The sequence below is a fragment of the Schistocerca cancellata genome, chromosome 5, assembly GCF_023864275.1.
Source record: "Schistocerca cancellata isolate TAMUIC-IGC-003103 chromosome 5, iqSchCanc2.1, whole genome shotgun sequence".
NCBI lineage: Eukaryota > Metazoa > Arthropoda > Insecta > Orthoptera > Acrididae > Schistocerca > Schistocerca cancellata.
In genome coordinates this window covers 153,347,086-153,364,152 of record NC_064630.1, presented here as the reverse complement: position 1 = coordinate 153,364,152, position 17,067 = coordinate 153,347,086, and the positions used below count along the sequence as shown (strand labels likewise).

At 41.6% G+C, this 17,067-nt stretch overlaps 1 protein-coding gene across 3 annotated transcripts in view; it reads left to right on the top strand.

Annotated features, from left to right (window-relative positions):
* The window catches only part of LOC126188192 (thymidylate kinase), a 62,439-nt gene that overhangs the window by 34,919 nt on the left and 10,453 nt on the right, over positions 1 to 17,067 (top strand). For all 3 annotated transcript variants that reach the window (XM_049929730.1, XM_049929729.1, XM_049929731.1), the window contains exon 4: positions 9,970 to 10,060. In XM_049929730.1, coding sequence (XP_049785687.1) covers positions 9,970 to 10,060 — 91 coding nt within the window. The remainder of the gene's footprint in view (positions 1 to 9,969; positions 10,061 to 17,067) is intronic.

The following is a 17,067-nucleotide window of genomic DNA, read 5'->3' as shown; positions in this document are numbered from 1 at the left end:
CATTTGTCCAAGTGACTTCGTCACCTGTATACCACTGCAGAAGTAATGAAAAGTGCCTTCCAGGAAATTGTTGACTCATACCTTATGGATGAGATGATCAGAGGCATTCACTTGTCATGGATTGGTTTTCACATATGTGCATTGCATTATGCTTCATAAAGCTGAAGATACTGTAAATATTTCACACTGTGTGATAGGCTTAAGCAGAGGCAAGCCTATGCCTTCACTAGGCTCACAGTGTTTTTAGGTTAACCAACTTTTCTAAAAATATAATACAAAATTGGAAATTTTGAGGTGGAAACAATAAGTAAGGATGAAGAAAGGCAATCATTCACCTATAGTTGATCAATACATAGCAAATGGAAAAATATATCAACAGAGATATGTTGTTATTCTTTTTATAGTTACACGCCTGTTCTCACCAAAATGGTTCAACTTGTGGCCCTGGCGACCCTGATTGTTTGAGAGGTTGGTGTTCACACTTTCAGTTGTTGGATGGGAGGGGGGTTGATAAAATTCTGCGAGGGAGGAAGATGTATAAGACTAGGAGGTGATGGGGAGGTGATAGGAAACACGATAAAGGAAGAGGCAAGTGGGGGGTCAATGGTGTTAGGATAAGGAGGATTGGAAGAGCCAACATTAAAAAATGGGAGAGGGGCGGGGAAGGTTGGGAGTAATGTAGGGCTTGAACAAGGGAGGAGCTATGTGGAAATTGATACAATAGGAAAGCATTGGGAAGATGGCTATGGTAGTTTAAACCTTGTATTTGTGGAACACTGCAATGTAAATGGGACACACAAAGAATATAATGTTGTTTTCACATGTAGGGTATGAAATACCTATCACTGAATTACGGTAGAAGTTAGTGGGTGGGTGTACAGTGCAGATCTTGAACCTGAAGCATTTGCAAGGGGAATGACATTTATAGTGCAAGATAGGGAATAGTGTTGGAATATGGATACTCTAGGGTATTACATAGGTTGGTTGGGTGGGTGAAGGAATACTAGTTTTGGTGATCAAGGTAGGCTTTTTGATAGAATATCATTCATTTCAGGGTGTGATGAGAGGCAGTTGAAGCTCTGGTGAGTGATCTAGTTGAATCTGTCAATGACAGGAAGAGCATACTGTCCAATGACTAGTTCATAGTAGCGACAAGTTTCTTTGGTGTCATAGGAAATCTGTTTTCGGACTACATGGGTAGGATATTAGCAGTCTGTAATGGTTCTGGCAAAGTTATCAACATATTTAGGTAACTCTTGTCCCCCCACTGCATTTGCTGCATCAGTACCAATGTTATTTGGTTAACACACACTACCCAGTACAATCTCCTCTGAACGATGGAGGTGAGAATTGTTCCTTCAGTGTATCCTCCATTCCCACAATCCTCTCAGCATACACTCTGCTAGTTCATGTCCTAGTTTCTTTCCCCTTCTGTCATTTCCCATACACCTTCCCTCCCCCTCCCCCCCCCCCCCCACCCAACTCAATATAACCTTTACCCCAAACTTCCCCTCCCCCTCCAAAAATCTCATTAGTCCCTCTCCCCCTCCCTCCCTGGGAGAGGTCTCGCCTCTAGGACTATTACAGGGACATGAGCCCTGAGGCAAGGGGTTGGGAGCAGGGGTTTTGTAAGGATGGATGAGGGTATAGTGTAGGTTCAGTTGGCTGCAGAATACCTTTGTAGGAAGGATAGTGGGTGGGATGTTCCTCATTTCAGGACACGACGAGAGATAGTTGAAATACTGGCAGAGAATGTGATTCAGTTGCTCCAGTCCTGGGTGGTACTGTGTCTTGAGGGTTATGCTCGTCTGTGGCCGACACTGGACGTTGGGAGGTGGCGGGTGTCTGGAGAGGTAAGGCACAGGACATCTGTTTCTGTACAAGACTGGGAGGGTAATTACAGTCTGTAAAGGCCTCAGTGAGACCCTTGGTGTATTTAGAAAGGGACTGCTCGTCACTACAGATGAGGTGCCCATGGAGGGCTAGGTTGTGTGGAAGGGACTTCTTGGTATGGAATGGGTGGCAACTGTCGAAGTGGAGGTATTGCTGGTGGTTGGTAGGTTTGATATGGATGGAGGTACTAATATAGCCATCTTTGAGGTGGAGTTCAACATCAAGGAATGTGGCTTGTTGGGTTGAGGAGGACTATCCAGATCATGAAGATGTCATCAGCGAATCTGAAACAGGTGAGGGGTTTGGGATTCTGGGTGTTTAGGAAAGATTCCTGTAGATGGTCCATGAATAGGTTACCGTAGGATGGTGTCATGAGGGTGCCCATTTGTAAGTGATGCCATCAAATGAGATCTTAATTGTGGGTGAGGATGTAGTTGGTCGTTCTGACCAGGAAGGAGGTTGTCGGTTTGGAATCCATAGGGTGTTGGGAAAGATAGTGTTCAGTAGTGGCTAGGCCATGGGCATTAAGGATGTTAGTGTAAAGGGAGGTGGGATCTGTAGTGACGAGCAGGCCACCATCTAGTAAAGAAACAGTAACTGTCAGTTTGGTACACCTAAAAACCCTTCTACAGTGAGACCATTCCAGAAATCCATCATGATCCCAAGTCTCTCCTCAGATCTTTAGTCTTATACCAGTACTTCTCGCTAGAGTCTATCTCTTTCCTCACCCCTACCACTCTTCTACCTTATACATGCTTCCTAAAGTCCGTAAACCCAACCACCCAGGATGCCCCATGAGAGTATCTCTGCTCTCGTAGACCAACATCTTGAGCCTATTACCCACAACTCCTCTCCTACATAAAAGACACCAACCATTTTCTCCACAGACTTTCCATGTGTTCCTTTATCATGTAGTGCCCTGCTCGTGGCTATTGATGCCACCTCTCCTTACACTAACGTTCCTAATGCTTATGGCTTAGCTGCTACTGAATAATACCTTTCCCAGTGCCCCAAGGATTTCAGGCCTACAACCTCCTTACTAGTCACCATGACCAAGTACATCCTCATCCACAGTTACTTCTTCTTTGAAGGTATCACCTACAAACAAATCCAGGATATGTTAATGGGCACCTGCATGGCACCATCTCATGCCAATCTATTTGTGGACCATCTAGAGGAATCCTTTCTAACCACCCAGAATCGCAAATTAATTGATGACATCTTTTTGATCTGGACGGAGGGTGGGAATGCCCTATATCCACATTCCTCCAGAACCTCAACACCTTCTCTCCCATTCATCTCATGTGGTCCTACTCAAACCAACAAGCCACCTTCCTCAATGTTGACCTCCACCTCCAGCAATACCTCCACTTTAACAGCTGCCATCCGTTCTCTACGAAGAAGTCCTTTCCGTGCAGCCTAGCTACCCATCACCATTGCATCTGTAGTGACAAGCAGTCCCTCTTGAAATATACCAAGGGTCTCACTAAGGCCTTCACAGATGGTAATTACCCTCCCAATCTAGTACAGAAACAGATCTCCTGTGTCTTATCTCCAGATATCCACCACCTCCCAAAGTACCAGTGTCTGGCCACAGAGGAGCATACCCCCTCATGACTCAGTATCACCCGGGACTGGAGCAACTGAGTCACATTCAGTGCTAGAGTTTCTATTCTTTGTCTCATTGTGCCTTAAAATGAGGACTACCTACTGTCTTCCACACCCATCCCACAGTGGTATTCTGCTGCCCACTGAAGCTATGCAATATCCTCACCTATCCCTACATAAGCCCTGCTCCCAACCCCTTGCCTCATGTCTCATAATCCTGTAATAGACAAAGATGCGAGATCTTCCCGTACATCCTCCCACACCACCTACTCCAGTCTGATCACAAGCATCACCAACCCCCTTCAAAGGCAGGGCTACAGGTGAAACTAGTCATGTGATCTATAAGCTAAGCTGTAGCCATTGTGCTTCATTCTATGTGGGCATGACAATCAACAAGCTCTCTGCCATCATTGTCCTTTACCCACCTATCCTTTCCCTGTTTCCACTCCACAGCCTTCTGTTTCACAAGTGCACCCACTGTCTGTTTACTTTTCTCCTTTTCTGTCCTCACCCCCCCTCCATCTAACCTTCTAACTGCATGTAGCTGCCCTACCCTCTCTCCACCTCTTCTCCATATGCTCCGACAAACAATACTTTACACTCCTCCACCTGTACCCTACTCTCCATGCCCCCCTCCACCCAAACCGTCTTCTTACCCCACCACCCAACTTGCTTCTCCCACCATGTGCAGTTGCTCATTGTCTGACCTTGAAGCCAGAGACAGTGGTCATATGCGTGTGAACTGTGTTTGTGTGAATGTGTTTGTATATGTTGTCTATAGCAAAAGAAGGTCCTGGCCGAAAACTTCTACATCTACATTTATACTCCGCAAGCCACCCAACGGTGTGTGGCGGAGGGCACTTTACATGCCACTGTCATTACCTCCCTTTCCTGTTCCAGTCGCGTATGGTTCGTGGGAAGAACGACTGTCTGAAAGCCTCCGTGCGCGCTCTAATCTCTCTAATTTTACATTTGTGATCTGCTTGGGAGGTATAAGTAGGGGGAAGCAATATATTCAATACCTCATCCAGAAACGCACCCTCTCGAAACCTGGCGAGCAAGCTACACCGCGATGCAGAGCGCCTCTCTTGCAGAGTCTGCCACTTGAGTTTGTTAAACATCTCCGTAACGCTATCACGGTTACCAAATAACCCTGTGAGGAAACGCGCCGCTCTTCTTTGGATCTTCTCTATCTCCTCCGTCAACCCGATCTGGTACGGATCCCACACTGATGAGCAATACTCAAGTATAGGTCGAACGAGTGTTTTGTAAGCCACCTCCTTTGTTGATGGACTACATTTTCTAAGGACTCTCCCAATGAATCTCAACCTGGTACCCACCTTACCAACAATTAATTTTATATTATCATTCCACTTCAAATCGTTCCGCACGCATACTCCCAGATATTTTACAGAAGTAACTGCTACCAGTGTTTGTTCCACTATCATATAATCATACAATAAAGGATCCTTCTTTCTATGTATTCGCAATACATTACATTTGTCTATGTTAAGGGTCAGTTGCCACTCCCTGCACCAAGTGCCTATCCGCTGCAGATCTTCCTGCATTTCACTACAATTTTCTAATGCTGCAACTTCTCTGTATACTACCGTATCATCCGCGAAAAGCCGCATGGAACTTCCGACACTATCTACTAGGTCATTTATATATATTGTGAAAAGCAATGGTCCAATAACACTCCCCTGTGGCACGCCAGAGGTTACTTTAACGTCTGTAGACGTCTCCCCAATTGATAACAACATGCTGTGTTCTGTTTGCTAAAAACTCTTCAATCCAGTCACACAGCTGGTCTGATATTCCGTTGGCTCTTACTTTGTTTATCAGGCGACAGTGCGGAACTGTATCGAACGCCTTCCGGAAGTCAAGAAAAATAGCATCTACCTGGGAGCCTGTATCTAATATTTTCTGGGTCTCATGAACAAATAAAGCGAGTTGGGTCTCACACGATCGCTGTTTCCGGAATCCATGTTGATTCCTACATAGTAGATTCTGGGTTTCCAAAAACGACATGATACTCGAGCAAAAAACATGTTCTAAAATTCTACAACAGATCGACGTCATAGATATAGGTCTATAGTTTTGCGCATCTGCTCGACGACCCTTCTTGAAGACTGGGACTACCTGTGCTCTTTTCCAATCATTTGGAACCATCCGTTCCTCTAGAGACTTGCGGTACACGGCTGTTAGAAGGGGGGCAAGTTCTTTCGCGTACTCTGTGTAGAATCGAATTGGTATCCCGTCAGGTCCAGTGGACTTTCCTCTGTTGAGTGATTCCAGTTGCTTTTCTATTCCTTGGACACTTATTTCGATGTCAGCCATTTTTTCGTTTGTGCGAGGATCTAGAGAAGGAACTGCAGTGCGGTCTTCCTCTGTGAAACAGCTTTGGAAAAAGGTGTTTGGTATTTCAGCTTTACGCGTGTCATCCTCTGTTTCAATGCCTTCATCATCCCGGAGTGTCTGGATATGCTGTTTCGAGCCACTTACTGATTTAATGTAAGACCAGAACTTCTTAGGATTTTCTACTGGTTAAGTAGTCTTTTTGTTAAATCTTTCTGTGACTCAACATCTCTGCGGGTGTAACAATCTATCATTTTCATAGTATTGTTGAAGTATTCTCCCTGTGATTCATAGCAATATGTAGTAGACACTGGGTCGTTTGTCTTCTGAAGCAGGGTTTGATGTTACTACTACAAAATATTGGTGTGTCAACTTCCTGTCTTCAAGGCAAAGAAGGTTCTCATATTGGTTCAGGGTGTGGTTACCAGGTTGGAGTCCTTTGATAACCAAGCAAATCAATGGAATCATATGGTATAATTTTCTCTTTAAGCTGGTTTATCTGTTATGTTTTTATATAACCCAATTGGACAGGAGGTATTCTGTTGAAAGTGGTCATACCATATCCATCCCAAGACTGGTGAATTAGCCCCCACAGAGTTGTGTGACCACACCAAAGGTTGTGGTTTCACAGAAATACTGAAATAGACTTGATGCTAGTAGCATTGCTAAAAAGTTTAGCCATAGCAGAATGGTGTTTGCAAACAAAGTAGTTTATTCTTACTTAAAATTGAAAGGACTGATGTCATGTTTGAAATGCTTGGTGGCATGAGTCTGTAAAATATCCATTAACAGCCGTGTGATTGATGGTGAACATCTAAGTGTGGAAGTCACTATTGAAGGGCACATTCACAAACCCTTTCAGACCCTGCTTTGGAGCCTCTGTTTCCCCATTAACATGATGGGTTCTACTTCTTGGTACTCTGTCTGCTGTTAATTCCTGTGTCCATAATTGATTTTTATCAAGATGTCCATAATTGATTTTTATCAAGAACTTTATAACTTCTCAAATTCCAGCCAAGAAAAGATATGTTTTGCCATTCATTGGCAAATTGGCAACCAGAATAGGGAAGTCCTGAAAGCTAAAAAGTTATTTAGAGGCTTACTACAACACAGGTGACAATAGGCAAGAATTTTTCAGTTACGAAGACATACAATCCCCTGGAATAAAAGCTGAATGTATAAGTTCACTTGCATAATGTGCCTTATATTGCATAAGAAAAACACAAAAACCCAGGATTGAATGTAACAATATTATGAGAAGGAATATTCTGAGTGTAGTTTCAATTGCCTGCGACCGCAGTTGTGTGTGTGAGTTGTGTTTCGTGAGTGTGTGTGCATGTATGTATGTGTGTATATTTTTGACAAAGGCCTTAATGGCCAAAAGCTGTAATTGTGAGTCTTTTTGTTGTGCCTCTCTGTTACTCAGCATCTCCGATGTATGGTGAGTAGCAACTTTCCTTCTCATTATATTGTTATAAGAAAAATGTGTGTATCTGTATGCTTGAGCCTATAGAAGCATTGTAGATTCTGGAAAGCACAGAAAACACACTCTATCTTTGGACAGGATTGTTTGCACATTGATCGCAAATATTCCTTTGATGTGGAAATACCACACGTAAGAGAGCAAGGACGAACATTTTCAGGTTGCAATACTAGAAACCTATTCACCAGAAGAGCCATCTTGAACTGCTATTGAACAACCAAATGACTTTTGCTTCTTCAGCTCTTATGATTACTACTAAAATAGTTAAAGCAAAACCTGTTTGATATTTCTCCCACCAACCACATGCACAAAGCTGTTTGTTGATATAATTTGCTCCAAAAAATCCATAAAAAATACTATGAATAAAATTGAAACATCTATGACTGTGTGGTGTAGTAAATAGTACTCCCTCCACGGTCAATATTCTGTTGTGAGAACTCTGTATTTAACTTGTATTGATAAACAGTATTTAACCTGTGAACCTTGCAATACATTATTCTCCTAAGTGCTGTTCTGTCACCCACCCAACCTCCACAATATGCTAATCCATCCCTATGCCACCACAAATTCCAACCCCTTGCCTTAGGGGTCATATACCTGTAGAAGGACCAAGTGAAAGCCATGCCCAGTCCACACACACAATACTTCTTGTTCCAGTCATGTAACAGGATTATCCTATGCTGTGAATGCAACTGTGTCATTTACCAATCTCTGCTGTAAACATTGCTCAGCTTTTCATATTGGTATGACTACCAACCAGCTGCCCACCATCTGGGGCCAAGAGCAAAGTTGACCACCCTGTGACACAGCATGCAGCTGAATATAACATTTTAGTTTTCAATGGCTGCTTCACAATCCAACCCATTTAGACCCTCCTTTCTGCTACCAGCTTTTCTAAACTGCACTGATGAGAGTTATCCTTACAACACATTTGCCACTCCCCAAATCGTTGCGGCCTCAGCCTCTGGTAACGTACTGACCCTACAGTCTCTACCCAACTATTCTGTCCCCTCTGTCCTGCCACTTTCTCCCAGTTCAAGTCCCCTCAACCTCAATGTGTGCTGCTCTCTGCCAGTGCAATCACTGGTCTCTTTACCCTTCTCTGCTCCTCTCCTTTCAGCTCAGCTTTGCCATCCATCTGTCTCCCTCAAAGCCTCCCGATGCTGTGCCTAGCAGCTTTGTTGTGTTACCTCTGGCCCCTACACACTCTGTTAGGCAGCACTGATTCCTCTTCCCCTCTAGGCTGTTGTCCCTCTCCTTTCCTTGTACCACTCCAGATTGTTGCTCCTGTTTGACACATTTCAGTTGTACTCTAGTCTGAATGGTGAGAGTACTGCATGTCAGAATCTCCATGTTGTTACAGCCCATAAAATGACCAATGCCAAGGCAATGTTCTGCAATAGCAGATTCACTCGGCCTTTGTAAGTGTGTATGACTCTAATGCTCAGTACATTGGTCTTCTATGGTCTGGCCCATTGGCGTGACACAACTGCAAGGAATGTGATAGACATTCACCGTATGACAACTAAAATCATCCTTTATGGATCCTATCAGGACCCTAATTTTAGATGCTGGTAGAAAAACACATTTCACATCATATTTCCATAGAATACAAGCAATCCTGTTAAAAATGCTCTCTGTGTAAGGCTTGACTTCGAGATAGGCTAGCTCATCTAACAAACTTTCAGGGTCTGAGATGATGTGGGCCCTGTGAACCAAGTTATGAAGTACCTCTTCACATTGAGCCGGATGGTGACAACTATGAGCCTGTAGGTACAAGTCAGTGTGAGTTGCCTTCCCATAAACAGTGTGTCTCACAATGTACCATCAGTCTTCCTCCTGACGAACAAATAGAGAAAGGGAAAGCAGCCATCCTTCTACACCTCTATTATGAATCAAATATTTGGATGTATTGAATACAGATGTTCTAAAATTCCATTTAAATTCTCACTTCCATGAAGCCAAATATATGAAAAAACTCTTGGGTTTCAATGCACTGTAAGGCACATTCCTTGAAATCTTTGTTGAACAAATTGGCAATAATAGGTGACAATGGGAGCCCATTGGTTATGTTTTGAGTATGTAATGTCTGGTGTGTTCCGGTGTGTTCATGGTGCAGTCTTCGTTAATGCCAAAGTAAGAAACAAGTTAGAATATGTGCTTCACATCTGGTTCTGATTGTACTCTTCAATTACACACTGACAGCTGTCATTTTTTGTTTAGTGAAACCTATGTTCCAAAAGAGGGTAAGAGCTTTAGGATAATCTGTGGCATCTGCCAATCTAGTTTGATATCTGTATTTGGTGATCCAGCTGTGTAGTTTCGACAATTGTGAAGAACTATGGGTAGAAATCATCGTTGTAAATTTCTGGATATTAATTGAATAGATGATTACTGAAGGAAGATTAAACAAGGGTGAAAAAATTTAAGATTTAATTGTATAATGTATTTCATATGAAAGCACCTGACATTTTCACATGTGTACATTTCACATGCATCACAACCATATTGAATGCAACAATCTCACTGTTCCAGCTTTGTGAGCTATCATTTTTTGTTGATTGTTATTTAAGTTGAAATCTATTCTTTAAATGTAATCATGATATTGTTTATTTCTTTCCTAATAGACCAAAAATAAAATCTGCATTACAAAATGGAGTTACGCTGGTTATTGATCGATATGCATATTCAAATGTGGCCTATTCTGCAGCAAAGGAGGTATGTTGGCTACTACATTTTAATTTTACTGCATAAAATTCTAAAATAGCTAAAACATTTTTAAGTGTCTATGCCAAAACTCTAATACTGAACTTGTATACTTTAAGAAAATTGCGAAGTGCATATGAAGAAGAGTTAATTTGTTTAATTCTATTTGACCATTGAATGTTTGATGGTTGTTGTGATGACCATTGCTTGTTTGGTAATGGTGGGTTCATATATGAGCATAATTAAGTGGGAAGTAGTATTCTGTGTCCTGCACTCTGTATTTTCTGTGTGGACTGTCACTATAATGTTTACTACCTCCACTATGCATATTGTTAAGAACACATGCAAGATGTAAACTGGGTGGTGAGGAGGGGGGGGAGAGGACCACTCATATTAGTTTTGTGGGACCAGGAAACAAAGCACAATTTCTTACAAAATAAAAGTCATACCAAATGAAAAACTTGTGTTTTAAAATGAATAAAACACAATAGTGCTAAACAGTATTGTATAATTTTATCTATGAGCACCTTGTAATTAACGGAGAGAGTATAGTTTGTAAGTGATTTGTATATATTGAATTGCGCTCAGGCAATTAATGTTCAGATAACTGCAAATATTTTCTATATTCACATTTTGCGTAGTTTTTGATATTACTTGCTAAAAAATCACAAACTGAAGGTACATCACTGCTGGAAACTTTAAGAATTTTCAGCTGCAAGGAGAATAGTGAAAAATGGAGAAACAGGTTTGAGATTTCACAACAAATAGCTCTTACTACATTTACTACTAGTGAATATCCTTAACCCGTTTTGGCTTTCTTAAAGTTGTTTCTAAACAATATTCCTTTCGGTGCAGGATGCAAGTTTGGTTTGCCGAGTTCTTCCCCCTCCCCTTGCCCCCACTGCCTTCCCCGTAGGAAAGGGGGGGGGGGGGGGGGAGCAGGGAGTAGCTGTCCTTTACTTCTTGCTGGCTATGTCATTGCAAAGTATGTGTCTTGGTCATTGAGGTGTCCCATGGACATTATTGTTCCAGTACTATTATGACCTTTCAATCAAATACAGCCCACAACTACAATGTGCAACAGAATGAAAGGATTACTTTTTCAAAACCCCACTAATTATCTCCCATTGTGATGCATAGGTTTGAAGGATGCCTTCAACTTTCCTGTACAATGGTGCAAAAGCGTGGTGCCCTGTGACATCCCATCGGGCTTGGTGATGTTTCAGAATGTTGAAACAAGTGAAAAAATGGGCCACTGCTCGGGAGTTCTTGTGAGCTGTAAGGTGGGTTAATGATGTCACGTTAGCACCAAATTTTACCACAGTTTTGCCTAAAGCCACCATGGATGTTACCACAATGAGAATGTCATCGCAGCCTCTCTTATCCACATTTCAAACTTCTTTTGACGCCCCTGCGATGGAAGTCAGAACTAGTCATCCAGCATAGAAATCACATAGTTTTCATATTAGTGGCTGAGGAAAACATTTCAGACACATCGCTGCTCACCATCAACACAAAAAGGCCTCACAGGGTGGCATAAAGGGCATCAATGAAACCAACCCTTTCCCTGGGGCATTGATTCTCACACAGTTTGTGGTCGTAAATGACATTTCACTGTGGGATATGCAGCAGGAAGAACATCTTCACAACCTTTGATACTGCTGACACCCTTGGACATTTCAACCCTTCTCTAAGGACATTGTCCATCTGCTTACCCACTGAATGTGATCATACCCCTATGGATTGCAGTGCAACTGCAATTTTTGGCTCTTGTGTACAGGTTGGAACCACTAGGGACCATTCAAAACCATTCTCACAAAATTTGAATGTGATCTGAAGCAGCAAAGGGTACTTTGTGCGAATAAAACGGCGGAGGGTGCCTCTAAGACCCCTCCAGTTTGGTAACATCATCAGTGCCACCCAAATCTGCCTGATGGCTGCTCTAGTTCATGAGGGTTAGGCAACCCCTTCATGTTTAAGGGGTGGGGTTTGCCTACCTTCAGACACTAGAGCAGCCACCAGGCTGAATTGGTGTCAAGGTCTCTGACAGATACATTTGTAACATGCTCAGCATAGTTGCATGGATGGCACCAAGGGTGATACCGAACTGTGGGGTCTTAGAGGAACCCTATGCCGTTTTATTGATTTGTATGATACTGTTGCACTGCCAGAGGTCACATCACAGGAGGGCAGAAAAAGGAGTGTTGAAAAAGCATAAGTACCCTTTGCTGGTTTGGATTATGTCTAAATTTTGTTGATTGGTTTTGAACAATCCCTAGTGCTTCCAGCATGTACACAAGAGCAAAGCTTGCAGTCAAGCTACGTTCCAAAGGGGTGTGAGCACATTCAGAGGGGGTGCAGCCACACAATGCCCTTAGAGAAGGGTTGAAATATCCAAGGGTGTTAGCAGTGTCAAAGGTTGTCAAGAACATCTTCCTGTTGCTCACTGCACTGCAGACTGTTGTTTTTGACTGCAAAATGTGTGTGAATCAATGCCTCAGGGAAAGGCATGGTTTCATTGATGTCCTTTATGCCAACCACTGAGGCCTTTTCGTGTTGGTTCTGAGTACCAATGTATCTGAAATGTTATCGTCAGCCACCCATAAGTAAACCAGATTAGTTCAATGCTATGTGTTGCAGTTCTGATCTCCTTCTCAGAGACATCAAAAGAAGGGGTGAAATGTGAGGAAGTTGTGCTGTGATGACTTTCTCACCATGTGACATCTCTACAGTGGCATTGGGCAGAATTCTTGTGAAATTTGGTGCCAGTGTGACAACACTAACCCACCTTACAACTCATATGAACTTCAGAGTTTTTTGTTGACACCTTGCTGCTTGAAGCATTGCCAATGGTGTCGCAAGGTGCCATGCTTTTGCACTATTACAGAGGAAGAAGGGTGCTGACACCTTTCTTTGAGCCAAACCTCAAATCTATGCGTCACCGTGGGAGACAATTAGTGGGGTTTTGAAAAAGTGAGCCTTTAATTTTGCTACACAGTGGATGTAATATAGGATGTTTCATGTATGACAGAAGAGTACATCTGCAGTTGACTCAATATATACACCAGCTAGTTCTCTCAGTAGCTGCCACCAGACGGCTCAGCATATCATCTCAGAGTTGTTCATAACTTGAGATGCAGTACATATAAATTGAGCTTACCTTTATTTTTAGCAGCTGCTTAAAATTATGTCTCTCTGCAGTAAGTGCGAAGTGACACCTTGTCAACACGATGTCAAACCCTTGCCGAACTTCAGCTGCAAAAATTCTTGAAATCGCAAGCTGGAATGCTGTATTGTACCTGTTCATTATATGTGGATTGTTGGCTTCATCTTATTATTTGATATCCCTCAAAGTTAAGCTTGTATGTATTTATATTTGGGGAATGAGAAGGCCAGTCAATGATGCTTATTGGGGAAACCTCAGTGCCCCAAAATCACCAGTAAGTATTTAGTGGAAGGACTGGACCCCAAGGTTTGGATCGTCATTCACCATTTATTGCACACAAAATGATTTCTTCATACAAGGTTTCAGAATTAAAACATGTAATAAACTTCACTAGGAAATATAAAGGTTCTTTAAACTCAAATAAAGTTTACAATTTTAATACTACAATGTATAGCTTTCAGTTAGAAAAACAATAATTTAATTTAAAGAAAAATTTATTTGTATGATCTAACAGCAGCACCTTAGAGGGCAAGAGATCCGTAAGTAACACTTCATTTCACAAACCCAAAACTTATGTACAACATATAAGCCCCAAAGGGTGCAAACATACTAATAAAAATTTGCCTACAGAAAGAACAAGATGATGGCAGTAAAGGCAAGAACTCGAACCAGAAAGACTAGGGGATCACAACTCCTACTTATTAAAATAATTTTGAACAATACATGATAATCACTATTAGCAGGGACAAGAGGAACAGATACTCTTTAGTGAACCCCGCAGGCAAAGTTCTTCATGCCCACCAACATTTTTAGGAAAGCATTTAAACAAGAACCTTTTTTCTTTTAAAAATATAAAAATACAAGACCAGTAAAAAGTACCAGTTTCAGTGAGCAACCTGGAAGTATGGTAACATACAAAATTAGAATCCTTTTCTTTAACATAGAATTTAGTGACCACTTGGAGAGCACAAGCTATTAAAGCAAACACTTCAAAATTGTGTCAAAGACTCTGAGGGGTGAAACAAAACAATACAACTTATCTTGTATTACGTACATGGAGTGGGTTCCAATAACATGGTCACTCACAATGTAGACACAGTTAATGCCTTGCTAGCCTGATCCTCTGACAGCTGGCGGAGGGACAAACAGTGTACCACTAGACTACAGGCGTGCGAAACAAGAATCATAAGCCACAAAGAGGCTCGAACACTGACACATGCACATAGCAGTACAGGACCGACAAGCAATCAAGTTTAGCATAGACTCCTGGTGTACAGAGTGTACATTAATAAATTTTAAATTACAGAGACCCCAACTGTACGCATGCAAAATCAAATGAACACAACTAAGCCCAGAACACCCCACTGAAGCTCTAAATGCAGTGACACAATCTCTACTGAGTGTACCAAAGATAAATTACAGATGCATGGGGGGCTACAGGCAGAACAAGTTAATGACCCAAGGAAATTTAAATTTTAGAATGCTTGTGTCAAAACTACATTAACATTTCCATAAAACTAATTTGCAAAATACCCAGTTATAAATCTGACTTAGTCATTTCTTATCCTGTGCAGAGGCAACACCCAAAACTCTGCAGAAAATGTTTGTTGGAATAACAGCTCTGTCAAATATGACCTCTGCTTGGTAATACACAGTGGTGCCTGGAACAGACTAAATGACAGTGTTAAGAGAGGGTGAAACAACAAACACCCACAATGATCACAGGTTTTCAGGGTAACAATGTCAGTGATATTACTCAAACCCTGGTGTGAATAACTTGAATTACTATTCAGCATCACTCTGAACTTAATGGATTGTAACACGGACCAATGTAATAAATTACAAATATGAACTCAGAGTTCAAAAGCAAACAGCACTTAAAAAATTTAAGGGTAAACACATGTGCAGATGTTGAGGCCAGAAAACATGTCTAAATAAAACAAAGTAAGTACGGGAAACTCACTTAAAAATATTTCTCAGGGTCCACATTTGACAGCATAAATTCTCAAAGAAGCAGATAAGTGAACAAGGTCCAGTTAGCAACAGCTGTTGATGGACTCCAAGTGCCTAGGTTCCCCAACTAGCCCACAACATACCGTAAGTACTGCTGACACTGGCCAAAACAACAACCACTTCGCGGGGCATTTGCTAGGCTTATACTGCCCACACCTCTCTCCAGAGAGCCCTTTTCTCTGTGCCAGATTACACCACTTCTTGCTCAAGTAGCAATCAATAACCAAAGATCAGAATGAGGCAAGGATCAATATCAGGGGAGATGCCATGGCTCAATTGTTTCATCAAAAACAACTTGTAACACTATTAGACACACTCACAATGGGTACTGTTGCCATTGTCCTGTATGAAATAACTGTAAGTCTTTTACTTAGTTGTTAGCTCTCTGAAAAAAAAAAAAGGTCTTTGGTTCACTAATGTATCAAAATTTATGGTTTAGTATGAAGAGATCTGTCCAATAATTTTGTTGCACTAATTGCATATCACACTACTAGTAGTGTTTTTACATGATTCTGAGAGTCTTGGTCTTTGTGTAACTGATGAGGATTTTCAGAACTTCACTGTTGATTGTTCTGCAGTTTCACGTACACTGATAAAGAGTGTAATTCTTCATCAAAAAAGGAGCATTTTAGGATTAACCTCTTCATCATGCACAAACTGCAACAGCCAGTTGCTGTACTGATGTCAAACAACAGAATCTAAATTGTCGGTTAATGCACTACCATTCCTTTGTCAGTTTTTTTCTTTGAGGTTGTGCATAGCTCTGTGAGGAGATGGTGCTGAACAGCAGCCTGAAGTGCTAAATGGTGTAATGATTTCAAAGTTTCTTTCCTAGACCTCTTGTGATCAACATGGATCCAGTCTCTCGAAATTGCGTACCATTGAATCTTCGGAAACATGTCCTGTGGAAAATTTTCATATGAAGGTAAGCTGACATTCCATATACAACTCTTCTTGCACAGTTTAAAGCAAGAAAAATGTGTCAACCCTTAGTGTATAGCAAATGGAAACTATACAACAACATAGTCGAAAAAAGTTCTCTTGATCACTCAAGAACTGTTCACCAATATGTCACATGCCGTACTGTCCGAGTACTGGGCTGGATCAGTGCTCAGTGATCAGAGCTGGCCACTGCCTCTGGTGATATTGACTCCCATGCAATACCAGAGAAGGTGAAATCCTGTGTAAGAATACCTTGTGCATTCAGCATGCCGAAGAGGCTGTTCTGGTGGCCATTGAGGAAACAGGTTGTAACCTACCGCAGATTGTTGTGCATGTTGGAACAAAATGAGGTCTGTTGTCTGGTCTCTGAGGTTGTACTTGGATCATTCCAGCAACAGGCAAAGAAAGTTTATAAGACTGGCATTCCTCCCAAAGTTACGAGGAGGCTCATAGTTAGCAGCATTGTCTCTAGAACTGATCTATTTGTAGCTTTGGAACTTCACTTCTCCATTACACAACTGCACTGAATTCCATAACAAGTACTACTGAGACTCTCTCTTGCATTCATTCTACCACCACTACTCTCCTCTTTCTTTGTGGTCGCAGCTGCCGTCACTTATATAACATTTTGACAATATAAACGATCATAGGTAATATGTGAAATGGTATTTTAAGCACTTCACAGTAAAGAGCTGTAAAAAATCATTTAAACAAGACAGGATGCTCAATAGAAATTCCATAAAATAAAGATTGTTTCATTATTAAACGTTACATGATGAGTATTTTTAACAATCAATTTTACAATATGCCAATTTTGTTCAGAATTACATTAATATTTCATTTGCCGAGAACAGGACTAGTTCGTCATCAACACTAATTAATCTGTACAAAATTAGCT